Below are 26,803 nucleotides of genomic sequence, written 5' to 3'. Positions count from 1 at the left end.
TGAAACAAAGAACTCCAACAGAATTTTGACATATTCAATTAACTAACTTGATTAACTAGTACAAAATATTGGAAAGACCATTGTTGGAATTAGACTAATAGGACAGGAAGTACAAGATTTTGGGATAATTCTGTAGTATCAAGCCCAAATAAACAATGCTTTCTCCAAAATTATGTTGTTTTGCTCCAATTCACACAACAGCTAATCTCAAAACGATGATGTAGAACATTCAAAGGGACAACAGTTTTTACGGAAAACATCTTGTCCAATTTTGCTTCAAAAGTTACTTTCATTGAGACCGCTGCCGACTTAATATAACTTGCACAACGGAGGTGATACAGTTTTATGTTGTCCTTTCTGGCATTCAGACAACATGCATGTTAATGCTCGCACTTGTCTAAATTGGATTCAGACAATAGTTTCGCGATGTCGTCTGATACCCTGCATCAGACAGCAGAAGTATTACAACAACAATTTTCACTATCAGACGACAGTGAAAAACTGTCGTCTGATTCGTTTTTTGGCATAGTGGGGAGATGGATGAAAGGTGGAAACTAACACAAAGATTGTGAAAGATCTCTTGTATGACATTTACAAGGTGTATGAGGAAGAGAGAAGGGAAAGTGGTGTTAGTGAGGTTAGTTGTATTCAAGCATCAAGTGAGGGGGTGTCTTCTTCAAGTAAGGGTTGTACGGAGTTAGAAATGAGGTTGAAAGAGAATGAGCAAAGGAGAAGAGCAAAGAAAGCCGAGATCATCAACAATGATGTGGATAGGTATCTTGGAGATCCTATTGAAGGTGATGGTGAAGACTTTGACTTGTTGATCGAATTGGTGGAGGGTGAATGAAGTTTGTAAATATCCTATATTGGCCCACGTTGCAAAGGAGATTCTAGCTATTCAGGTGTCAACCACAGCTTCGGAATCTTCCTTTAGCACGAGTGGGAGGATTATTGATCCTTATCATCGCTCTCTAAGTCCTAGAATGGTGGAGGCCTTGATATGTACAAAAAATTGGCTTAGGAGTGAAAATGTGTATTTACATCATGTGTCTACCATTGAGGAGATGGAGTTGTCTGAAGAAGCGAAAAGAGGTAATTGTTTCTATTTTCTTATTTAATATTTTTTGGGTTAATGAAGTTTTGTAATTTTTATGTTATATATGATTGTATGTATTTCTCTTCTAATGTTTTTCTTTTTATTATTCTCTTATGCCAATGTAGAATTGCTTATGATGCCATGTGGAACTGCAGTGGAGAGTAGTTGGAGTGGTATGTTACCTCCAAAGTCGAAGACTTCATCTTTCCGAGCTTGAGATCATGCCTTCATATGTTGATGTTCATTCATTCAACTTTGTGATGTTTAATCTCTTAGTGAGCGTACTTAAACATTTTTAGTTTGTGAGGTTGGAGTGTTGATATGACTTGATGGACTTTATAAACTTTGGACTCTATATTTTTTGACCATTTCATATATTGATTGACTTTATAAATTTTGGACTAAATTCTTTATTTTGAAGCTTTGAAGTTTTAATTATGAAGTTATGAACTATGGATATGGACTATGGAGTATACACTATTGTTGAAATAGGGAACTTGTAATTAAACTCATTGTTACGGATTATTATTATAGGTTTGAAGAAACAAAAAAAACTCCCCAAGTTAAAATACCAAAGAGGCAGGAGTAGAAGTAGAAAGAAATCTGTTTTACTAAAAAAAAAAAAAAGAAAAAAAAAAAGGGACCAGATTGGACCAAACAGAACTGGTCGGGTCGGTTCAGTTTTCGGTTTCAAATTCTCAAAAACGCAAAACCGAACCGAAGTCCTAGTTCGGTTCGGTCGGTTCTTAGTTTGGGCCCAAAACCGAACCGTTTGGAACCGAACCCACCCCTACCACCTACTTCTCTGATTGCCAAGGTATCTGATTGTTGCCGGACTGCGACGTACTCCTGATTGCAGGATTCAATGTTGGCAGCCGCCAATGGTTTCCTCAATACTTCATTGGTGGTTCTCTTTCATCGATGGTGAATTAGATATTGATTTGGAATTTTTTGTTACTTTGTTTCCATCGATCTCGTTGTTGCTCTCGAATAATTTTTTCTGCTAAGCAGAGCTCCTTGTTTTCTTAATTTTTAGTTATCCAATTTCTAATCCAACTAGTATACTGTTTCTCTAAACACCAAGTAAGATTGAAATATTTAAATCTATTGAAGGAAAGAATCCCAGTAATTAGGAGATATTCTGTAATCAGTAGTTTACCAAAATTAATCCTAGAATAGCTCCTAGAATGATGGATCGGATTGTATGTAAACTGCCTATATATGTTGTACAGATTAGCTATACCAAAAGTAGACACTAAAATCATTCATATTATCATCTTCTTTATGGTATCAGAGCAATCGCTCTTGAGAACCTAGAAATCCATACAAACAAAATACCCCATGGCTGGTGACGATGAACAAAGGCTCCTTGAAGGAAACAAGGGCTCGAACTCTTCCAAGACCTCAGAACCATGGGAGAATTCCAATCATCCACTTTTTCTCCATCACTCAGATCAACCAGGCGCAATCCTTGTTTCACAACCACTGATGGAAGACAATTATACAACATGGGTGCAGTCAATGAGCATGGCACTTACTATTAAGAACAAGAAGGGCTTTGTAGATGGAACTCTCAAAAGGCCGACTCACAACCCTGATGAGCAACAGCAATGGGACCATTGTAACATTCTTGTCAAAACTTGGTTGCTTGGAGCCATTTCGAAAGATATCTCAGGCAGTGTCATCCATTGCAAGGATGCAAGAGGTATGTGGCTAGAGCTGCAAGAGAGATTTTCTCACACTAACACAGTTTCATTATTTCATATAGAAAATGCCATTCATGACTGTGAACAAGGTACAAACTCAGTCACATCCTTTTTCACGAAGCTGAAAAGCCTGTGGGATGAGAAGGACGCCCTCTGTGCGTTTCCACCTTGCAATTGTGATGCAGCTACGGAGGTTAAGGCCTTTATGGAAACACAAAAGACCATGAAATTCCTGATGGGACTTAATGAAAGCTATGCACAGACCTGAAGCAACATAATAGGTCTGGACCCTCTTCCGAGCCTGAACAAGGCCTATGCAATGGCGCTACGCCATGAGAAGTAGGCAGAGGCCACTACTGGAAAGTCAACGGCACCATCAGAAGCATCTGCCTTTTCAGTAAAGAAGGTGACCCGTGATTTTAACCCTAGAGAAGGAGAAGCCAAATTTTGTGAAAAATGCAACATGAATAATCACAACACCAAAAATTGCAGAGCTCATCTGAAATGCACGTATTGCAATGGGAAAGGACATACCTATGATTACTACCAAAGGAGGAAGAATGCTACTGAAGGTGGACAAGCACGACCAAAGGCAAATCATGTTGTCCCTCAAAATGATAGTAAGGAAGCTTTGACTGATTTTCCTTTCTCACGAGAAGAGTGTCACCAACTCCTCAGTCAGCTTTTAACCAAAACAAAGTCTGCCTCAGCCAACCTAGTTGGTAACGTTCCAAATTATGAGGAGCTCTCAGGTAAAGCATTTCACCTTGCACAAATTAGTAAAGAGACAATATGGATTGTGGATAGTGGTGCAAGTGATCATATTGTTTGTAACCCTACTTTACTTACCTCACTCAAATCAGTCCATAACCGTTGGGTTAAGCTTCCTGATGGAACCTCAGCACATGTTACTCATATTGGCACAGTAACTTTCTCTCCCCATTTGGTTCTTCATAATGTTCTTTGCGTCCCATTATTCTATCTCAACCTGATTTCTGTGAGCAAACTAGCATTTGATTCATTCTATATTACTATCTTTCTTAGACAAATTTGTGTCATACAGGACCTACAATCGGGGAAGATGATTGGGATGGGAACTGAGAAGGAGGGACTCTACTGCCTCAATCAACCAAGGAAAGGAATATGCAATGCGGTACACACCAACACCGACAACTTATGGCATCAACGGCTTGGTCACCCTTCCAATAAAGTATCTTCATTATTTCCATTCCTTGCAAATAAAGCTTGTGATTCAAGCACTTGTTCTATCTGTCCTTTAGCCAAACTCACAAGACAACCATTTCCATTAAGCACTACTCGTAGTGCATCTTGTTTTGATTTAATTCACATTGACATTTGGGGTGGTTATCATATTCCATCTTTTTCTGGTGCACAGTATTTTTTAACCATTGTTGATGATCATTCACGAAGCACATGGGTATATTTGATGAAACACAAATCTGAAGCACGCACTCTACTCATTAATTTTATTCATTTAGCTGAAAATCAGTTTGGTACAAGTGTTAAGATCGTAAGGAGTGATAATGGCCCAGAATTTAAGATTCCCCAATTTTATTCATCTAAGGGGATTGTCCACCAAACTAGTTGCGTCAACACACCACAACAAAATGGTGTGGCTGAGCGCAAACATCGACATTTGCTAAATGTAGCCAGAGCTCTTCTTTTCCAAGCAAATCTACCAAAATATTTTTGGGGGGATTCCATACTCACTGCGACTTACTTGATCAATAGAACACCAACTCCACTTCTTCAGGGAAAAACACCATTTGAAAAACTTTTCCATAAGGAACCAAGTTATTCTCATTTGAAGGTTTTTGGGTGTCAATGCTTTATGTCCACACATCCAACCCGCCCTAGCAAATTCGATCCTCGGTCAACAGAGTGTGTTTTTCTTGGCTACCCACATGGCCAAAAAGGGTATAGGGTTTATAACTTGACAACCAAGAAAATCCTAGTCTCAAGGGATGTGATTTTCTTTGAAAGTGTGTTTCCTTTTAAAACAAATTCTGATTCTCCTTCATCACCGAACACTAATTTGTTTCCTTCTTTGAATCATCCATCACACTTCGATATCCCTTCCATTTTAACTCCTACAATATCTCCTCAAGATCCCATGCACAACTCAACCCCTACAATCACTCCTCCAAATCCTCAGTCTTCCGCTGACCATCACTCTCCTGATACTACTTCCAAATCAACCACATCTTCAGATCATGTTTCTTCTCCACTCATGCATTTAAACACGGATTCAAATCCCTCACTTGACACCATGTCCGATCCAATTCCATCACCTTTACCACCTCCACAACCGTCACCAACACAACCCAGAAGGTCTTCTCGAGTCACAAAGATTCCCACCGCATTGCAGGACTTTCATATTGATGCGGCTCTCCCCTCACGCCCTGATCCGTCAGCTTCCTCGAACGGGGTCATCTCTCCAGGTATGACTCACAGCCTCTCCCATGTCCTATCTTATGCTAATCTTTCTTCCCCTCACAGAACCTTTACTGCTAACATGACCATACAAAGAGAGCCTACCTCCTTTTCTCAAGCAATTAAGGATCCGAAATGGCGAGAAGTTATGCAGCAAGAGGTTCAAGCCCTTCAAGCTAACAAGACTTGGAGTTTAGTCCCTCCTCCGGCTCACAAACGACCAATTGGGTGTAAGTGGGTATACAAAATCAAGTATAATCCTGATGGCACAGTGGAACGCTACAAGGCCAGGTTAGTGGCCAAGGGTTATAGCCAAGTTGAAGGGCTCGATTATCGGGAAACATTTGCACCGGTTGCTAAGCTTACAACAGTCCGAGTCTTACTTAGTCTTGCAGCCCAGTAGAATTGGCACCTTCATCAATTGGACATCAATAATGCTTTTCTCCATGGCGATCTCTATGAAGATGTGTACATGCAGCTCCCTCCTGGCTTCGACCGAAAGGGGGAGACTAGGGTCTGTAAGTTACACAAATCATTATATGGCTTGAAGCAAGCCTCAAGGCAATGGTTTTTGAAGCTTTCCTCAGCCCTCAAGTCAGCCGGCTTCACACAATCATGGTCTGATTATTCTCTATTCGTTCGAAACCATCAGGGAATCTTCACAGTTTTGTTGATCTATGTCGACGATGTTATTCTAGCAGGGAACAGTTTAGAAGACATCACAAGGACCAAATGTTTTCTCTCAAGCCACTTCAAGCTGAAGGATATGGGGCAATTGAGATACTTGGAATAGAAGTAGCAAGGTCCAAACATGGAATTGCGTTGTGTCAGAGAAAATATGCATTGGAGATCCTTAAAGATACAGGGTTTCTTGGGGCTAAACCTTCACGGTTTCCAGTTGAGCAAAATGTGACGCTCACACAAGGAGATGGAAACTTACTAGAAGATGCATCCCAATATCGAAGGTTGGTTGGACGTCTCATTTATCTAACCATCACAAGGCCGGACCTTGTTTATGCAGTTCATATACTTAGCCAGTTCATGGATAAACCCAGGCAGCCTCACTTGGAGGCAACGCACAAGGTATTAAGGTACATCAAGCACACACCCGGTCAGGGAATTCTTTTACCTTCTAAAGGGTCGTTGGAGTTAAGGGCATATTGTGATGCAGACTGGGCACGCTGCAAGGACACTAGAAGATCAACAACTGGCTATTGCATTTTCCTCGGACATGCTCCTATATCATGGAAGACAAAGAAGCAGAGTACAGTCTCACATTCGAGTGCAGAAGCTGAGTACCGTTCTATGGCTACTACATGTTGTGAAATAATGTGGTTGCAATACATTTTGAGAGACTTGAACGTTAAACATGTGCAGCCAGTTAAACTGTTCTGTGATAACAAGGCAGCAATACACATAGCTTCAAATCCTGTGTTTCATGAACGGACCAAGCATATAGAAATAGACTGCCATGTCGTGCGTGAGAAAGTGCAGAGAGGATTGGTTAAAACAGAACACATAAGGAGCAAGGAGCAACCAGCAGACATATTCACAAAGCCACTAAGTTCGAACCAGTTTTCCACATTGCTGGGCAAGTTAGGAGTGATCAACATACACTCCAACTTGAGGGGGAGTATTGAAGGAAAGAATCCCAGTAATTAGGAGATATTCTGTAATCAGTAGTTTACCAAAATTAATCCTAGAATAGCTCCTAGAATGATGGATCGGATTGTATGTAAACTGCCTATATATGTTGTACAGATTAGCTATACCAAAAGTAGACACTGAAATCATTCATATTATCATCTTCTTTAAAATCCAATCTATTTCCAATCCAATCCGAGTCCGTCATCGACGCCAATCCATTCCAATGAGGTGTGCCAAACGTGGCCATAGGGTTTAGCCTCTCGTTTCTCGATCTTTTTTGCAAACATAATGATATTCTCTTGATCAGTAAAGGAGAAATACCTTGCTTGAATTATAACTAAATTCGTTATGTTAGAATTGCAAACAAGCAGTGATCAGTAAAGGAGAAATACCTTGATTGAAATATTCGTTAAATCTGTAATTACGCATTGCAAAAAAGCATAAGCCAAGAATAAAGCAGCGCCCGTGTGACACTCAATCTCCAATTTAATTATATTAGAATCCACAACCACATGAATTGCATGAAGTTATAAGACAGGAATAAAGCAGCTAGAGTTCCTATCACACTGAATCTCCAATTTTTCTTGATCTCTACCCCCTTACATATTCATCTCTATTTCTAACCAGCAAGCTTACCAAATCTTCAACGGTCAGACACTCATATCAACCTTCATGCTACAGGTACTTCCATTACTTGGTGGATTTCATTTTTATATTTACAGAATATTTAAAACATAAAAAGTTCGATAATACTGCCTGTGCCCTGTAGTGAAATTTACAAGCTGCATGCAGGCTTTTAGGTTTTGCGAATTTAATATGACTCGAGTTTTCCATTTTTTTTCTCGTTATTTTCATATCTCTGTCCACGAAAAATGATGCTAGCTCGATCAATTGGCAGGTCTAGTATGGGAAGTACTATGTTTGCTAATACCTCCATCTTCCCTGAATCACTTAACCGTAATAACTATAATCACTGGAGTATGCGGGTCAAAACCTACTTGTTGGCCGAAGGTTTATGGAACGTTATCAAAGAAACCACTAAACCAGAAGATTGTGATTCTGAACCGGAATGGTTCGAGGCTTGGACAATGAAGAATGCGAAAGCTCTGCATGTAATCCAAAACTCGTGCGGGAGTGATATGTTTTCTCTGATAAGTGATATTGACACTGCCAAAACTGCATGGGAGATCTTGGAAAGAGAGTGCAAGGTACTGAAGGCAGACATAGATATAGTTCTGGAAAAGGAAGGTTTGTTCTGGTCAACATATTCGATTATTTCTATAGACACAGCTAGTTATCTGTTAAAGTTTAATTAGCAAATGATCGAGACTACAAAGTTACAGCTTGCTTGATTTTTCCCATTAAAAGGAGCTATAATATTTTTTTTCTCCCAACATAAAAATGTAAATAAAGTAATAAACTGTCTACCATTATTTGATCTAGTCTTTCGTAAACTACGTTTAATATTAAAAGGAGCTATAATAATTTTTTCTCCCAATATAAAAATGTAAATAAAGTAATAAACTATCTACCATGATTTGATCTAGTCTTTCGTAAACTACGTTTAATATTAGTTGTTGTTTAATAAAAGAAAACAAATGTAGCCACATTGTAAACTACGTTTCTATTTGCTTGCTAAAAAATTAACGATGAGTCTATAGGAAGCTTTTGTTCCATCGAAAAATTAAAAGTTATATTTGCTTGATAATAAATTTGACACTTACATTAGTGGTACTAATTTTCAAGAATTTTTAATATATTTTCAGAGGAAGGAAAATCTGTTCGCAGCGCAATCCAAACCCAACACAAAGAAGACGAGGAAATAAAGGCAAGTGAAGGTACTAGTCACTCTAATCATGTCAATTTAACTTTCTATATTTATTTGTTTAATTTAAATATGAAAATAGAGTACAAAAAGTGGGTTAGTTAGAGTGGGGCTTAGTTTTATCAATCTACTAGCATCATACCCATGCAATTATTGCACCGGGTGATATTTTTGAAAGAGAAAAAACGTAAAAGTTTATTTTTCCAACTTCTTTAATTCTTTATGTTCATATTTTTTAATTTTGTGTTTCAACATAATAACCTTTTAGATAATTTAATATGAATTTTTATCTTTTATTCGAAAGGGTATTATAGAAAACTCATATTTTGATCAAGCTAGCTTTTGATACCAAAACGTTTGCTTTGGCTTTATAGTATAGATTTTTTTATTCTCTAGTTTGCTATTTAGTCTTTTATCTCTGATATATGAAATTTTATGTTTTTGGTCATATATGAAAGAAGACACATTTTTTGGTATTGTGGTATACAACTTAGCCTTTCCACAAATAACTTGCCACTACATCTTAAAAAAAGAAAAATTGTTACATATGCAAAGCATATAAAAAGGAGGCTAGTGTGTGGAGGACTTATAAGGAACTTTTTAAAAATCATTATAAGGGATTGCTTATGAGACCTATTTTTCGATCACATCTCGACATTTGAACAGAATGTTGTTTAAATTTCCAATAGATTACTTTTGAAAATTTTCAGTCAAATTTATAATCAGTAAAAAATTTCATATGTATCCTCAAAATCCTCCTAATTTGATACTTCATTTCAGAAGTCAAGGTTTGCTGCAAAGAGAAAATTTTGAAAAATAATGAAACTAGGGAAAAGCAATACTATTGAAAACCAATAAGAATGACTGATCATATTAAAACATATATAAGCACAATAAATGCAGGTGAGAACAATACCAACAACTTCAAACGCTATGAAACTTTCTTCAATCGTGTGAAGAGTGGAAATTGGCCAAAGGCAAAGGAGTATCTTGAAGAAGAAGGACTAGATATCAACGAAGCGGTAAGAGCAAGAGATCCAAGATACCAATACACAGCTCTTTACCTAGCTGCCAAGGAAGGGCATGCAAAGATTGTGAAAGAGTTACTGTCGTTTATGAGAAAAGAAGAGCTGGAAGTGATAAACACTGGTGGTTACACACTTTTAGGCAATGTTGTAAGAAAAGGCTATGGCGGAGCAACAAATGCAGAAGAAGTGGCTAGATGCATAGTTGAAAAGAACGAGAATGTACTCACCATTGGCATTAATCCTCCCCACAGTTGGTTTCCAGTTGTCGAGGCTTGTTCCTGGAACAGATGGAAACTGGCTCGCTATCTCTATTCTGTCACTCCCCATGAAGCTCTATTAACAGAGACCAGGCGTGATGGCCCTCAAATTCTTACCTATTGTTTTAAGCGTATGAAAGGGTTTGGTAAGGGTTGAAAACATTTAGTCAATTATTTTTGCCTTCATTGTTTTAATTGCTACATAACTCTTCATTCTTTCCACTCTACTTTAGATATTGCACGGGACATATTGAAATGTAATCCAATCTTGGCTCTTACTGAAAACTACGATGGAGAGTTTCCTATGTCCGTATTGGCTTGTATGCAGTCTGCAACCTTCAGTGGAAGGCAACTTAAATATTGGCAGCAGTGGATCTATGACAGTTAGTATTACATTTTCTTTCTTCAAGTTATCCATTTAATCAGAGAGTAATCACGATCTACTATTTAGTGACTTTACCTCTGAGTCAAACTTAATTTTAGTATGAAGTTTACCTCCGCCAAAAAAGAAAAGAAAATTAAGACCTATATCTTAAACCATAGATAAATCATAAGACCTTAATAGCGTAATTTCTCTTTAATAATTCATATTGTCGTCTCCTCCCAAAATTGCTTATCCAATTTGTTCACAATAATGACGTATTAGTTTTCATTGTGCAACTTTATATACTCACACATACCCGTGCTAGATTTTTCCTTAAAGCTGTGTTTGGATGCGGAAGTTGTAATTTTCATAGACCTAATTTTTATAAACTACGTACCGAATTTCCCCCTCCCTCGATACACCTAAAAAGGCGAATTCTTGCACGAGTAGAGATCAAGCTCGTAAAAGCCTTCCCCAGCAGTCCTTGCCTAGACATACGTGCATGAACACATATACACATAGTCCATATATTTTATTTTCTCCGTTTATTCTACTTCCCATTTGATAGAAAAATGATTCTCTATATTGATTGTGTAGATATATTTTCTGCTTGATAGGTATACAAATGAAACCTGTTGATCCTATCCCTCATGAGATATCTATAAATGTTTCAAAACCGGAAGATGATCAAGGTAATCAAAGGAGTCGCAACCAGTCAGATATGTTTGTTTTATTAAAATTGCATTCGGGAATTAACTCATTAGGTTGTAAGCTATCCTCAGATGGCAGTCCAACTCGAGACCTAAAAGATGTGTGTGCAAACAACCCCTATGGTGCAAGGTGGACGACCAATTGCTCAGGTATGTTGCATCTTAAAAGCGTAAATTTATTTTTAATTAGTTATAACTTGATCGGTTATCCATATATCTCTAAACACAAAATCCTAACAAATTTCTTAGCAAGAATTCAAAACCAAAAGGGAAAATATAACGAGAAATTATTTCAAAAATCATAAGAACTTATTTAGAACATCCTTCTTTATGCACATATACTCAAACCGAGTGTCATGCAATTTATCTACTAATAGTGAAGCAAATCAAAGAACAAAAAAAATTGATAGGTTTTATGTTTTCAGCCACTCGTGTGTTTCTTTAGAAGCTAAAGTATTGATATTTGTTTTAATTTATATGCAGTCATGAACTTACACAGAGGATCCATGAGGGGTGTCGGTAAACTTTTGGGTGATGCAACAATCAACACCATTTATTTTCTTTTCCTCATTTTATTTAATTGACTATCAACAAGTCTTTAATTGTTTGTAACTTAATTTATACAGGAATCAAATCCATATATGAAATGAAATTGATCCACATGGAAATCCTTGAATTCATACGTTGCATTGAAGGGATAAAATGGGAGAAACTTACAGAAGAGCAATGGAAAATCGTGAAAACATCAATCTTTCGAGCTGTAGAACGAGGAAATGTTCAGTTTGTCACTGAAATATATAATGCAAATCGACAGATTGGAATGATTAGAGCAAAGGATAAGAAAGGAAGGAACATATTTCATGTTGCCATTGAATGCCGCCAAATTAACATTTATAACCTTATATATGGACTGCGTGAAGAAAAGAGAAGCAATTTGGGATGTACTGTAACGAGCTCTAACGAAAATATGCTCCATATGGCGGGGAAATTGTCTCCACTCTCGCAATTCAATCATATTCAAGGTGCATATTTGCAAATGCAGAGAGAGCTGCAATGGTTTAAGGTAAGAATTGATCCTCTTGGTTCATATTTTTAGTTATAATTGTGACATGTAATCATTTACGTCCATTTAATGATTGAAATTTTTTGGGGCCCTCTTTTTACAAACCACACTCCTATCTTCTCTTTTGTACTTTTGTATGAGTGTTTTTACATTGAACATGACAAAAGGATAGAGGGGGTGTGGTTTGCGAAAATTGGCTGCTAATTTCAACCCCTTTATTATTTTTATTTTTATTTTTATTTTTGTAGGAAAGACAATAACTTTATTGTATATTGTGATAATATCATATAGGGATCCACCATGCTTAGCTCAATAAAAGTGAATTCCCCACGTATAATATTACACTAGTATATGTCTAACAACCAAAGAACACAAAGGAAATATAAAGATTACATAGCAACATTCATAAAAAAAAATAATAATAAAATAAAAAATAAAAAATCCAACCCATATACTCAAATTTAACTTTGTTACCTAAACTACAGTAAAACATCCAAGTGAGACTCCTCAATTAGAAAACCAATTAGACCCTCATCAAGCATCATTCTTCATCTTCCCAGCATAGGAGAGAAGTTTCTCCTCTCCCCTCCGAAGATACCTTCTTCCCACTAGGAGATATTTTCTTCCCAACACCCGAATTCTTTGCTTTCAAGAAGGAACTCGTAGTATCTTTTAATATATTCATTATTCAAGGCCCCAAAAGTAGCGACCCATCTTCTTGTTGATTGAAGATTCAGCCGAGTCTAATATAACAATAGTAGGGTTAGCTAGTAGATTCCTTAATGATAACTTCCGAGTCACACGAGAGTTGACGCCACTACATGCTCAACCATCCCCTTTTTTTATGGGGATTTTTTATGTGGATGGGATCGGGTCCAAGCATGTCTCAGTCAGAACACATTTCAGCTTTAATTACATATTTCATTTATATATATATATATATATATATATATATATATATATATAGATACAGACACATACACGGCTTCTCAGGTGCGGATATCCGTACCTTTTGCTTAGGTACGGATTTACGGTTTTTACCCACTTTTTTATCACACATTTACATTTTAACTGTTCAGTTTTTAGGTCGTAATGTATAGATCATCTCTGCAAAATTTCAGCCAATTTGATGATCGTTAAGGTATTCAAAACTACAATTTACAACAATGAATACGAACGGTTCCGGTTCGACAGATTCGGTTCGTTCGTGTAAATTGTAGTTTTGGATGCCTTAACGATCATCAATTTGGCTAAAAATTTATAGAGATGATTTATACATTAGGACCTAAAAACTAAACGGTCAAAATGTAAATGTGTGATAAAAAACTGGATAAAAATCGGAAATCCGTATCTTTTGCTTAGGTACGGATATCCGCACCTGAGCAAGATTATATATATATAAGAAATTAGGTTTTTGGTTTGAGTTTCATTGATTTATTAATAAAGCTTTCGAGTTATAGGAATTAGGGTTGTCAAGAAGAAGAGGGTTTAGCTCCGAATAAAATCATTTAAATCTCTACGTTTAGTGCATGATGCACTGTGCATCTATATTGCTGTACATATATGATATATTGATATATATGGCTTATCTTTAGGTTAAGGTTTTGTATTGAAATATATCCCAATTCACACTTTCTTACCGCCCGGTATATATAAGAAACTTTTCTCGGTTTCATATGACGTTTTTGTTGGTTAGACAAATTTACCTTAATTTATTAGTCATCGTAAGTACTCATGCTGTCATGCAGTTCAATTCTATCATTAGGGTGATCTTAAGATGAATTATTTGTTTAACTCTGCTGTCTCTAATCTCCAATATAGCCTAATTTTGCAAAATGTGGTGCACTCTCAAAGAATTGATATTGGCAAATTATGCCCCGATCAATTAGTTACTTCTTGCTCAAATATTTGAGTTTTTATTAATTGGAATCCAGGAGGTGGAGAGTATTGTACCGGTTGAAATGCGTGAATCTCTAAATACTTCATATGTGACACCGCGTGAGCTCTTTACCAAAAGTCATGAGAAATTAATGAAGGATGCAGAAGACTCAATTAAAGGGATAGCAACTTCTTGTACAGTTGTAGGTGCTCTCATTGTTACCATCATGTTTGCTGTAGCATTCACTGTTCCTGGTGGAAGCGATAGTAACACAGGTCTTCCCGTTTTCATGGATAAAAAGTTGTTTAAGATTTTTATCATTTCAGATGTTATATCATTAGTGACATCCACGACCTCAGTAATTATATTTTTGGGAATCCTCACGTCACGTTATGCAGAAGATGACTTCCTCACATTTTTGCCTACAAAAATGATGATCGGTCTTTCCACCCTTTTCCTCTCGATTTCTGCTATGATGATTGCATTTTCTTCTGCCCTCACCATTATGACTGGTGATAAGAGAAACTCCAAGACTTTTATTCGAAACCTATTGCTGGCTTTTCTTCCCATCAGCTCATTTATTTGGATGCAGTTTTCCTTTATCGTTGAGATATTCATCTCTACTTATGGACCAGGAATATTTGACAAGAAGATCAAACGCTGGCATTAGAATATCAGACTGCAAATGAGTAGGGAGGAAGTAGTTGTTATGTCAACTCATGTTTAATCCCCAAATAAATGAGTAGTTTTTTTTTTTTTTTTTTTCTAAATAACTCATGTAAACAATAAACAGTGTATTTATGTATACACTAGAAATAACCACACACCTATGGGTTTGCGAGCGGAGGTGGTTATACTTATTATTATTTTTATTTTTTTGCTATTTGTGGTTTGTCATTTTTATTCTTCATCAGAAATTAGTATTCGATCGACCAAAAGAACTTAAGAACATAAGTTTGTGTAATCACATCTCCAATATATATGAAATTATTGATACAAATTAAAAGGCAGAAGAATGGGTAGTAAGTAGTAACTGATGAACCCGTAAGATATTGAAAGGGGTGATCGATGGACGAATGGAAGTCTTTCATGGAGAAGAAATCAAAGCTTTAAGATTCAAAATTGAAAGCCAAAGAAAAGACTGAAACCATAGAGATCAATTGGACTGTTGGACTTTAATTGTTTGGTAAATAACTTTGGAATAGTCGGAAGTGTTGTGAGTCATAAGTTATTTTAGGAATACTTGGAAGAATAGGATTCTATCAAGAGTTAATTAGATCTAAGTCCAAAACTCACAGCCCATATTAGATGCAGTCCGGATAAATTTTTTTATTAATCGCGGTCCTATGATTCAGCTGCCACATTGAATTTATTTCCTTTTTTATCTTGCCGACTCAACACCTAAATTTTTCATTCCTAACATACCCTTATATAATATATTTTGCACAATAAACAGTAAAAGCCAATATATTAATGGGAATCCTAAATTATTGCAATCTTGTTAATGTAAAATTAGCAAATTTAATGTGTTTACTTTAATTTATATTATTAGTTTCTTGATTGAATTCAAAAGATGAATCTATATATATATTAAGATATTATTCTTCTTTGATCTTGCCTATCACACATTGTCTTCTTCTTCTTCTTCTTCCTCCTTTTTTCTACCGAATCATTGTTTTTTCCCTCTTTTTGTTCGATGCATATCCTATTTCCAACACATACTTCTCATTTCTCTGTTTATTTCTAGCTTTGTCTTTCACATTAGTATTTTGTTTGTGTGGCTTCTCCCTTCTCATATCATTTTTAGGTCTTACTAACATGACATCTTCAATTCGCAGCTACCTTTATTATGGATTTGGTAAGAAGTTTTTGCTTACCTTTAATATAGAATCGATTATGGTGCTATAGGTAAGATTTGTCCTAGAATTTGATTAGACATTTTTATTTCACATTTACATGCCTTATTTATAGGTAAGATTTCACAAGTTTAAAAAAAAAAAAATCAAGTTCTCTATATCTCTATATCTAAGGTTTCTCTCCTCTCTAGGGTTTGAGAGAACGCCGCCCTGATGGGGGGACGTTTTTGCAACTTTCTCCATCTCCGATGGAGATCAATGTCGGCTCCTCCTTTGGTGTCGTATACCTCGAGTGTGGTGCAAACCGTCTCTTCTTTTCTTCCAGTTTGCATTTCAAAGGCGTGGTCTTTGACTACTGCTGAGGCGGCGGATTGCGATGTGCTCCCTCTCTCTCCGATCTCTACATCTTGGCATCCCAGGCTACGTTCGATCTGGATAGGTGGTTGGCAACCTTCCAATGGGAAATCGGAGGTTTTGGGTCTGATCCGGATCTGGGATCCAGGGACTTTGATGACTTCTTGGAATCTCTGATAGTAGGGCTGTGGGAGGGGATCGAGATGGGAAGGCTTTCACCTCAGCCTTCAGGTGGACGGGAGTCGGATTTCTTTTCTGGTTTTTGGCTCCCAGACCGGATCAGAGGGAGTTCGTGGCAGGAGATTTCACGCCAGAGACCGACGACTGTGCAGCAGTCCGTGGGTGATGGTGGTGTGATGTTCCGGCTCAGGAGTGGGACAGCGGTGAGGCAGTCAGGTGCCGGCTTGGGGCTCCAAGGGTGGAAAGATCTCGGATGGGGCTGTACGACTAGTGGCCTGGGTGATGGCGCTTGGCATGGCAGATCTAGAAGGGCGGTTGGTTGACGGGATGAAGCCAGGGTGCCCAAATGCTTGGGTGCCCAGATCAAATTAAGTTGGATTTGGGCCTTTGTCAAGTTTGACCCGTCAGACTCGATTTTGGATTCGGGCCGAATTTGGATTCGCATTTGGGATCCGGGTCGTATTCAATTCCGGATCTTGGATCCGAGACAGCTGCTCAGATTGATCTGGTATTTGTTCTGGTTCTTGGGAGTTCGTTTGCTAATTTTCGAGTTTTTGACACCCTCGGTTACTTTCGAACTCCTGGTGAGCGAATCACCTCTTCTAGGTGATCATATCACCGGTTACGGTTACGGTTACTCCTATATTTACACTACTCTCGTGACATATGCAGTGCAGCGATGTCGTCCGACATTAAGTCACATGGTTACCTTTAATTTTAGATGCGCCTGCGCGTCTTGCTATCCTTTATTATTTTCCTACTTTATAGATGCGTTTGTGCATCTTGTTATGCTTTATTGTTTTTTGTTTCGATGCTTTTGCATCGCTCCATGTACTTTTCAATTTCACTTAATATAATTTGTCATCTTTCCCCTAAAAAAAAAAAGGTTCTCTGATTATCTCACATTTTCTCTTTCATACATTTTATCTTTTAATTAGGTATAAGTTCTCTCTCTCTCTCTCTCTCTCTCTCTCTCTCTATATATATATATATATATATATTTGTACCTTTTGATTAGATTGAGAATATATTCTATGTTTTTTTTTCCTGCTTCGTATGTCTAGGTAGATTAAATCTCTACGATACAACTTTAAATACCTACCATATAGATACAAATGAAGCAATAATGTTTGAATTTTTGTTCTAATGTTTTTTATCCTATAATGTAGAGATATAAGTATTAGACCTACATCTTAGGTATATTGAGTTTATATGAATGCATTTAGTTTTCTTTGTCTGAAAATTATTTATTGATGAATTGTAAATTTGGAATTTGAATTTAAAATTTAAAATTGAGCTAAAATTGTGATCTAATTAGTGAATTTGAAATTATTTACCTTATTTGGTTCTAAGGGCAAAATAGACTATTAAAAAAAGCAAATGGACTGCAATTGACAAGAAAATATGCGCGGACTAGATCTAATTTTTATATAACAAAAAGGACTTGAATCGAATTAACTCTTATATCAATTGTATAGAATCAGGATTAATTACTTTCCTTGTTAGTCTAGAATTAGGGTTGTATGAAGTTGTATAAATATACCTCTGTACAAGAAATAAAATATAAGTGAGAATTCATCCTCCAAACTTGTTCTCTAAAGCTTCTTGTTCTCTTAGTTTCAACTTGGTATCAGAGCCAAGAATCCGATCTGGGTTTTTGGTCTTGGTTTTTTTGTTCGTTGCTTCCGCAATATAAAGGGAGAAGATTGTTGCAGTTCAGGTATCATGGGTGGAGAAGAAAGTTCCAAGCAGATTGTGACTTCTGATGTGCAGAATGTGGAGGTATATGTGAATCAAGAATCTTCAGGAGGGGGATTTGGGGGTGCCAAGCTGAATGGCACAAATTATCGCACTTGGAAGAAGATGATGACTGCTCATCTTTGCGGTTTGGTGATAGGAGCATAAAATGCGACGTTTATAATGTTTAAACCCTATATTTTGCTAAGTTATTTCTTTTATCTTCATCAATTTAACTTAGTTAGTGTTTTACAGGTAAGATGGAGTCTCAAAGTCCAAAAATGACTAAGGAATGCACAAGTGGGGCAGAAATGGAAAGAAATGAAGAAATGGAAGTTCTCCCAGTTTGACTAGGAAAAGGAATCCTAGTTGGAGTAGGAATCAGAAGCTGACTTGGATTCAAACTCTTAAGTCGCGGAAATTAGAAGTTCTACTTGAACAAGGAAACCCAATTCTACTCAGATAAGAAATCCTAGTGTGATAAGGAATCCCTGTTGGATGAGGATTACTCAAGAAGGTTCCGGAAGAGTGTAGAAGAATCGCAGAAAAGAAGTTTGTATTCAACTAGGAAACCTACTTGCATATAGAGTTCTACTCATACTAGGAAATCCTTGGAACGTTCATGAAGCATCTAGAAGTCTCAAGAAGATCATATGCCGTGCATGGAAGAGGAGTACATTTTGAATTCGGTTTTGATAGAAATATGGATTTGGAATTTGAAGTATAAAAGGATTGGAATTTCCGTGAGATTCTTGAAGATTCTTGAAGGTTCTTAACGTTTCATTCCTCAATAAGGCGTGGAAGACATGTGAGAGGCATGTGATGCAAAGGAAAACCGAATTGGACTTAACTTGTGCTTTAAAAGTCGAATTCATTACAGATTCGGAAATCTGCCTGTGCAGATCAGTCAACTTCAACGGAGTGCCAAAAATCGTTCAGAGCTCAGAAAATTATGATCTTTATATGGTTGGAAAGCTACAGATGTCTAGTTTCCAGAACCTTTTACAGCTCACCGATATCTATTTTCTAGAGAAAGTTATGGCCGTTTTAGTTCACTGAGGTCAATTCTGCCGGAAATCTGTTTTGTGTCAATGAAGTCCTAGATCAACACAAACTAAGAGAAGTCAAGTAGAAACGAATTGGGAGAGCCTTGAGACGTCCTCCTATATATACCTAGTGTATTAGACGTCCAGGGGTTACACATTATTCTCCACAATTTCGTTTCTCACCGGTTTGCTATTGAGTTTCAGGTTTTTGCATCTTGCAAGTTCTTGCCGTGCCATCCTCCATCTTTGCCGTGATCCTCACCTTGTGCCACCACCTTGGAGCTGCTTTGGACCCTTGGGACGTGTCTAAGGGTTGTTCTTACCATCTTCATCATGTTTTCTTCTCGGTTTTGTAACTTGTTAGATAGAAATTCTGTTTTTGTTTTTCTTTGTGTAAAACCGAAATCATGAGTTAACTTTCTGATTTTTGGATGCAATTTTGATGGTCTTTTCAATGATTGATGCGTTTATGTGTGTTTGATTCTTGTTGGTTGCCGAATTCATGGATTGATAATCTGATTTTGTTTTATAGATAACTTTTATGTGTTCTTGTTCTTTGGTTGCAAACTTAGGATGATTGCATGTAATTGGAACTAGTAATTAGGTTTATGCGTTGTAACCCTAATTCACTGAAGTAGTAAAGGCTTTGGACAAAGGTCGAAATCAAATTATGCATGTAATGAAAAGACTTGCGTTGAGTACTTGAATTTGCATGTTTATTAACCAAACTTTCAATTATTCTTAATGATTCAAATGCATGAGATCATGAATTGCGTTGATTGTGTGATACCTGTGTTTGAAATATGTTGGATTAAGTGCGTTGCTTGATCAACTGTGTAAAGGAAAGTAAAATAAGGGACATTGGTTGCTTTGATCTTTGTTTCTTGGTTGATAACGTCCATGGTAACTAATAAGATTAAAGATGCATGAATATGTCGATCTTGATTTGTTCTTGATGATTTGTTTTCCGAAAACTCTTCTTTTCCCACCTTTGTAAATAAAAACAATTTTAATCTTTTGTTTATTTTCTGAAAATTTCGATTTCAATCTTTAAAACCCCCTTGTTTATGTTTCTTGATGTTTTTGTATATTTGTAAATAAATAGAATTAATTTTAGGATTTTTAGTATGCATGTAAATCGTAAATAACTTACTAATAATCTGAAAATATACCTTAATTCCGTTAATAGTGTTTTCATGAATAGTAATATGTGTTTGTGTTATACATGAATTTGTGTAGTTAGAGTTTAATTAGGATTTGTTGTTTGTATTTGTGTTGTGTATGGATTTCTAATTTAACTATAACTTGGATTCTTTGTAAATCTCGAATTGTTGTCTATTCATACTTGTTATTTTCGTTTGTATTGTATATCATTTTCTCTTATTTTCGTTTCACATGTAGCATCCTCAATCCCCGGCTTGAACGATCCCTGCTTACTCTATACTAACGCTCGACATTTTCAGGGTTTAAATTGGCGAATGCTTTTGCACGTATCATCTGGACAAGATGGGATATGTGAATGGATTGATTAAGACACCGGATGAAGAAGATGTAGGATATGCAAAGTGGGAAACTCACAATGGTGCCGTGATGTCTATGCTCTACAAGGCCATGACGGATGAAGCGATACAATTAATCATTGGGTGTGAAACTGCAGTAGAAATTTGGAGTACTCTGAAGCAATTGTATCTGAATGACTCAGATTTTTCACAAATACATGAGCTCCATACCAAGGCGTTCATGATGACTCAGGATGGGCGGCCTGTGGCAGTATACTATGCTGGCCTCAAAGGCTTATGGCTGGAAATTGATCAAAGGCATCCCAATAAGATGAAGAATGCTGGTGATATTAAGTTACACAATGAAGAGAAGGATCTAATGAGGCTGCATATCTTCCTTCATGGTCTTGACGACAAGCATGCTAGTGCAAAGGGTGAGTTGCTTAGACGTGGAACTCCACCTACTTTTGAGGATGCCTTTGCATATATACGCAAAGATGAGGCTCAACTTGATAGCACCAAAGCAATCCATTAGGAGTTATCAAGTCTCACTGTCCAATCCAAGCCTTCACCGTCAAAGTATGTACCACCACCCCAACAACTTCGACCACAATCAAGTTCTCAAGGAGGAACACGACCATTTTGTACTTTTTGCAAGAATTATGGGCATTGGAGGATTAAGTGTCATCGATTGAATGGGTATCCCAATCAACAAAATACCTGGAATAAATCGGGCTGTACTACTGCTGCAAATTTAATTCAGAACCCAGACTACCAGGGTATGGAGGAAAATGATCAGAAGCCAGGTAATGCTTCAGTCTCTTTTGTTGGAAGAGGTAAGTTTGGTAAGGCTTTATTTGTCTCTGACTTTGTTGGGGAAGATACTTGGATTATTGATTCTAGTGCATCTGATCATATGACTTACAATAAATCATTCTTTACCTGTCTCTCAACCCCACCAGTGTCCAAAGTTACTAATGCTAATGGCGAAGCCTTTCCCGTCTTACTAATGCTAATGGCGAAGCCTTTTCTGAACTCAACCATGCTTTGTTCTTTATTTATTCAACTCTTAAACTAAGGAGATATATCATTTGTGTTTATCTACTGGATGTGTGGTTGTAAATAGCATCATGGTCTCAGAGTTTACTGCATGATTATTTTTATTTGTTGTAAATAGGATCATGGTCTGAAAGTTACACATTTTGTTGAAAGAAGTTATTGTGTGTTTGTACTATTGTTGTTCCTTTTTGGTTAAGTTCAGTTGTCAAATAGGTATGCACAATCTGATGCTTTTTTTGGGTAGGCAATTGAACCTAATATTCTTTCAATGGTTAGGAAATTGAAAAATAGCAAAGTGTGCAATGAAGTTATAAACTCTTTACATATCTGTTTGATGGTGTAGGTTAAGTATTGGTGGATGGGAAGGTGATCAACAAAGCCGGTACTCCAGTATCTAATAAAGCTGTTGTAAAGAATATGGCTGAAGTCCCCAAATATGTATCTAGGTGATTCACTTTAACAAATCAATCTGCACTTCATTATATGATAATCATATTATGCTCGAACTTTAGTAAGACCTGTTATGCTCGAACTTCAGTATGTTGATCTTTTTTTTCCTTCAAATTTTAGTTTACAATTGTAGCTGGGGTCATACTGTTAATCTTTTTTTTTTTTTTTTTTTCAAAAAGACTGAATCTTATATTTGCTATGGATTTGTTGGCTTATGTTGTACCTGGAGTTATGCTTTAGGATCTGCACAATCTTTTTGGGTCAGCAGTTGAATTAGTGTACTTGGATCACATGCTATACGGATCAGCAATTTGAGACTAGGGAATGAACTAAGCTAAAAGATAAGTTCTTTTTTAAGTGGAAATATATGTTTAGTTGCTTGGGCAAAATTCGAACTGAATGATAAGCTCTAGATTTATTGAAAGTTCTGCCTTGGTAAACATATTTCCGGAGTAGTCGGAATCACATTAATGTAAAGCATCCATTTTCTTGAATCAATGTAGGTCCTGACATGGAGGATTTGAAATGCATTGCTGTACTACCATTGTACCATATATATGTTAATGTTATTCATTTTGAACCTCCCTACCTTGTATTTTCTTTATTCTGAATCTTTCAACCTGCTTCACTTCTCCAATTGTTTCTCTAGCTTGTCTTGAACAAATCTCAAAAACCTTTGTTCTTATCTTTTTAAGAGAAAATTTGCATTGCTTCTGTGTTATCATGTAAAGTTGGAATAGATATCTAGAAGGGAAATTTGTAATTTTTTGTAAAGTTGGAATAGATATCATTCAATTTTTCAGATTATACAAGTTCTCATTGAAATCTTATTGTAAGTCTAAGAGTTTAGAGTATTCCAGGTTGCAGAAGAACTTGTAGCAGAGTTTTCTGACCCTATCAATGGTGTCACATCCCCTGATCAAATTGACGAGGTGCGCATTGAAGTGGCTGATTATATACAGAGTTTGATGTAGGAATGTGACTGCTAAGATGTTTTTTAAGTAAGGCTAGCTAGTTTTGGCTTTGAAGCAAAGCTTGGTGTGGAACTTTTGTACATTGTTGCTCATATGTTTCCAAGTTAGCTTTTGTAAGTTTAGGGGTTTATTTTGTGAATTATGTTGAATCATGAATTTGGAAAGAAAATTAATGGGAAAGCCCCTTATTTTGGGTATGCAAGGAGTGTTGGATTGTGAGTCATCAGGGTAGTGTTGGCTCAGTGAACAAAGTGTAGGAGCTTAAGGTTGCTTCTAGGAGTTATAGTCTTTTGAGGAATGAGGACCTTTAGATTTAACTCGAGATTTACGTAGGGGATAGAATTGTATCTTTTGACGTAGTAAGGTGGTTGATTTAGTCATGTTGTTGACTTATACTTGTAGTTGGAAGTTGTACAAGTATTAATCACAGGTTGTTATGCTTCTTAGGTGATGGATTCACAAGGAGGCCGAGCTAGGGGTCGAGGTAGACCCAGAGGCAGGGGTAGAGCTCGAGGTAGGGGCAGGATTCCTCCACCTGTTGAGGAGATGTGTGAGAATGATATCGAGGCATCGAATGTTGAGCTGCCTGTTCCACCTGTTGTGGAGATTGTGAATGCTGCTGATCCCACTCGTTTGTCGAAGTTGGCAAAGGAGATTTCGAGGTTGGGAGGAGTTCCATTCCAGGGAGGTACGGATCACATGTTGGCAGATCAATGGATCGAGAACATGAAGACCTACTTCGAGATGGTCGTCTGCGACGACGTTGAGAAGAGGAAGATTGCAGCGTTTATGCTCCAAGGCGATGCACGGGTATGGTGGAGCGGCACACAGAGGGTTATGGACGTGTCCACCATGACCTGGGATGAGTTTGTGGAACTATTCAGGAAGAAGTACTTTCCACCTTCAGTGAGGGAGCAGTTGGAAAGGGAATTTGTCTCGTTAGTCCAAGGGACTAAGAGTGTGAGGGATTATGAGGCTGAGTTCTCAAGGTTGTATCGCTTTGTGAGACAGATGGATGCTGAGAGCTTAGCTATGAAGTTTCAGTGGGGACTGAATGCTTCGATCCGGCGTGATGTCGCCGTTCTGGAACTGAAGGTGATGGAGCTCATTTTCGCTAAGGCTATGGCCATTGAGCAGGAGAATTTGATTTTCCAGGAGCAGGAGTCGGCTGAGAGGGACTCCCGAAGGAAGGGAAAGGCAACTGCAGAGAGCAGTGAAGGGACAGATGCTCAGGGTGGGTTCTGGAAGAGGCGTAGGACTCATCAGCAGGCGCCAGCTAGGGAAGCGGCTGCACCTGCTAGGGTTGCACCTGTTGGGCAAGGAGCACCTCTGAGATGTTACAACTGTAAGGAGATTGGCCATACAGCTAAGGCTTGCACAAAACCGAAGAACTTGGCGTGTTTTACTTGTGGCCAGACAGGGCATTTCTCAAGGGATTGTACCCAGCAGCAGGGTGGGGGACAAGGAAATCAGCGAGGACAGCAGCCTTTGGGGCATGTCTGAGTGGATGCTAATTTCAGCAAAGTGTAGGGAATGGAGGTGTCTTATCGGCCTTAAGACTTGTCTTGCTAAGGCGAAGTATGATAGTGGGGAACCTAATTCCTTTGTGTGTTGTAACAAGCTTTGCCTGATGTCTATAGTTAGACTTTTGCGTGTGGCTTCCTTTTGTAAAATACTGTTTTAGGTGGTATGTTGCATGATGCATTTTTCATTGTTGTAACAGAGGAGTCTTTTACAACTTTGTTTGTATGTGCGATACCATGTGACAATTGATGGGTAGTTCGGCCGAGGCTGAATCTCATCTTACTATGTTCGGAGATAGTTGGAATGCTTATTGTGATTTTGCAAATAGTTGACTGTGGCAAAACCTAGAGTTTTATCGATTGATTTGAAATGAGATGTCATTCTAAATTTAGCAATGAGAGTGTTGTAATAGATGATATATCGATGCAGATGCTGTGAGGACAGGACTCTGGACTCTTAGGTAGTTGTGCATAGTGTTGTAGTTTTGCAGAATTGTTATTGCATTGGTACGTGATTGAAATAGGTGAGATGTTTGGATTACCTCCAAGTGGGATGGTAGGATGCATTTGAATTGTGATACCAGGTGAGGTACCTGTATCCATTATTGATCGAGGTAGGTTGTACTTCGAGATGAGAGCATTCTTGCTTAGGATGAAGAAATTGGATTCGAGCTTGGTTTATGCGTACTTGTGGGAATGGTACGTGTAAATTTCGGGACGAAATTTCTTTAAGGGGGGTAGAATGTGATGCCCCGGAAATTCGTAATTATTTTCCGAGGATTTTCCAGAATCTAATTTATGGTTGTTAGACGGTTTCGTGGCTCGTAGACGGAGCGGAAGTGTTTCGGACGAATTAATTATTTGAAAAGTATGACTTTAGGGGGGGGTTCATGGTTGACTTTTGAAGCGTTGGGATTCTCCGAAAACTTCCTTCACGAAAGTTGTACAGCGCGTCGATATGAGTTCGTGGACATATAGAACGCGAGAATCGGAGTCCGTATGAGGAAGTTATGGCTATCGGAAGAAGTTTCCGTTTTAGTATATAAAGGGAAAATGAGATTTTTTTTCATTATTTCCTTTTCCGGAAACTTTTGTAACTCTCTCTCTCTTCTCTCTCGTTCGCGTCTTCAGAGTCGAAGATTTTCGACTGACCCGACCCGGACCCGGCATTCCGACCCGGTCGGAACTCACAGCTCCAGCGACCTCTTCAGGTGAAACCAACCCAGAACGACTCGCCTCCTTGCTCCGGTCGTCTCTGTGGTGGTCTCTTACGACGATTCTCAGTCTCGGTGGCAGTTCAAGGCGGCCCAGATTGAAGAAATCGGACCCGGCCGGCGATCCTTATTCCGACGTCGTCAAGGCTTCAAGTCTTCTTGGTTAAGCTCAGAGCAGCCTCGTTGATTGATCCTTGGTGGTTGTTTGGATCGATTCACGTGAAACTTCGATCAACTCAGTTGGGATTACTGTTCACGGCTTGTGAGGTAGTTTTCGATCCCTTAGGCTTGTTTTCTGACTTCGATCTAGTTATGAGAATTCACAAGCATGCTTAGATGAAGCTTTTTGATGTTGGGAGTTTTGTGAAATATTGAGTTTTGGCCGGCGGCGGTGCGCCACCGTCTGTGGCTGTGTTCCGGCGGTGTTCCGGCCACTTAAGGAACTGTTTTTGGTATTATATATGTTCTACTCGTTGATACGAGCGTTTCGATATATAATATGAAAATTTTGGGGTTCGTATGGAATTGTTATGATTTTTGCCGTTTCATATCGGTGAATTTATTCGATCCGTGAGGATTTGAGCGTCTGATCGACTTGTAGTTTGGTCACATGGATCGTGGACGTATTCCAGAGACTTTGGGAGGTCTCGGATGTGGTTTCGCCTCGATTGGCGCCACTTTGGGGGATTTTGGTTCAAAACAAGGGTTTCGGACTTAAATCCTTTGTGAATCGTTACTAATTTGAGATCATTGGTGATTAGGTGCTTCTAAAGGTGAATTGGACAAGTTGTTGGTGATAGTGTTAGTTCGGTTCTGTATAGAAGACGCAGCGGGATTCTGAGGTGAGTAATCTCACGAAGTTCATATCACGAACGGGTTCAC

The 26,803-nt window shown here is 37.9% G+C and overlaps 2 protein-coding genes across 2 annotated transcripts; both read left to right on the top strand.

Moving 5' to 3' along the window:
• The first annotated feature begins 2,437 nt into the window (after positions 1–2,437).
• On the top strand, positions 2,438–3,070 carry LOC112171286. Its single transcript, XM_024308490.1, has 2 exons — positions 2,438–2,801; positions 2,865–3,070. The coding sequence occupies exons 1-2, from the start codon at positions 2,438–2,440 to the stop codon at positions 3,068–3,070; spliced, it is 570 nt and encodes a 189-aa protein (XP_024164258.1).
• A 4,386-nt stretch (positions 3,071–7,456) lies between these two features.
• LOC112171285 lies at positions 7,457–14,741 on the top strand. The gene is made up of 10 exons (XM_040509547.1): positions 7,457–7,584; positions 7,802–8,151; positions 8,670–8,741; positions 9,632–10,159; positions 10,247–10,396; positions 10,995–11,069; positions 11,160–11,237; positions 11,571–11,618; positions 11,714–12,150; positions 14,085–14,741. The coding sequence occupies exons 2-10, from the start codon at positions 7,809–7,811 to the stop codon at positions 14,697–14,699; spliced, it is 2,346 nt and encodes a 781-aa protein (XP_040365481.1). The 5' UTR covers positions 7,457–7,584; positions 7,802–7,808; the 3' UTR covers positions 14,700–14,741.
• The last annotated feature ends 12,062 nt before the right edge of the window (positions 14,742–26,803 follow it).

Source organism: Rosa chinensis, chromosome 6, assembly GCF_002994745.2.
Source record: "Rosa chinensis cultivar Old Blush chromosome 6, RchiOBHm-V2, whole genome shotgun sequence".
NCBI classification, from domain to species: Eukaryota; Viridiplantae; Streptophyta; class Magnoliopsida; order Rosales; family Rosaceae; genus Rosa; species Rosa chinensis.
The sequence above is the reverse complement of the archived record's forward strand: the minus strand, read 5'-3'. Positions and strand labels throughout refer to the sequence as shown.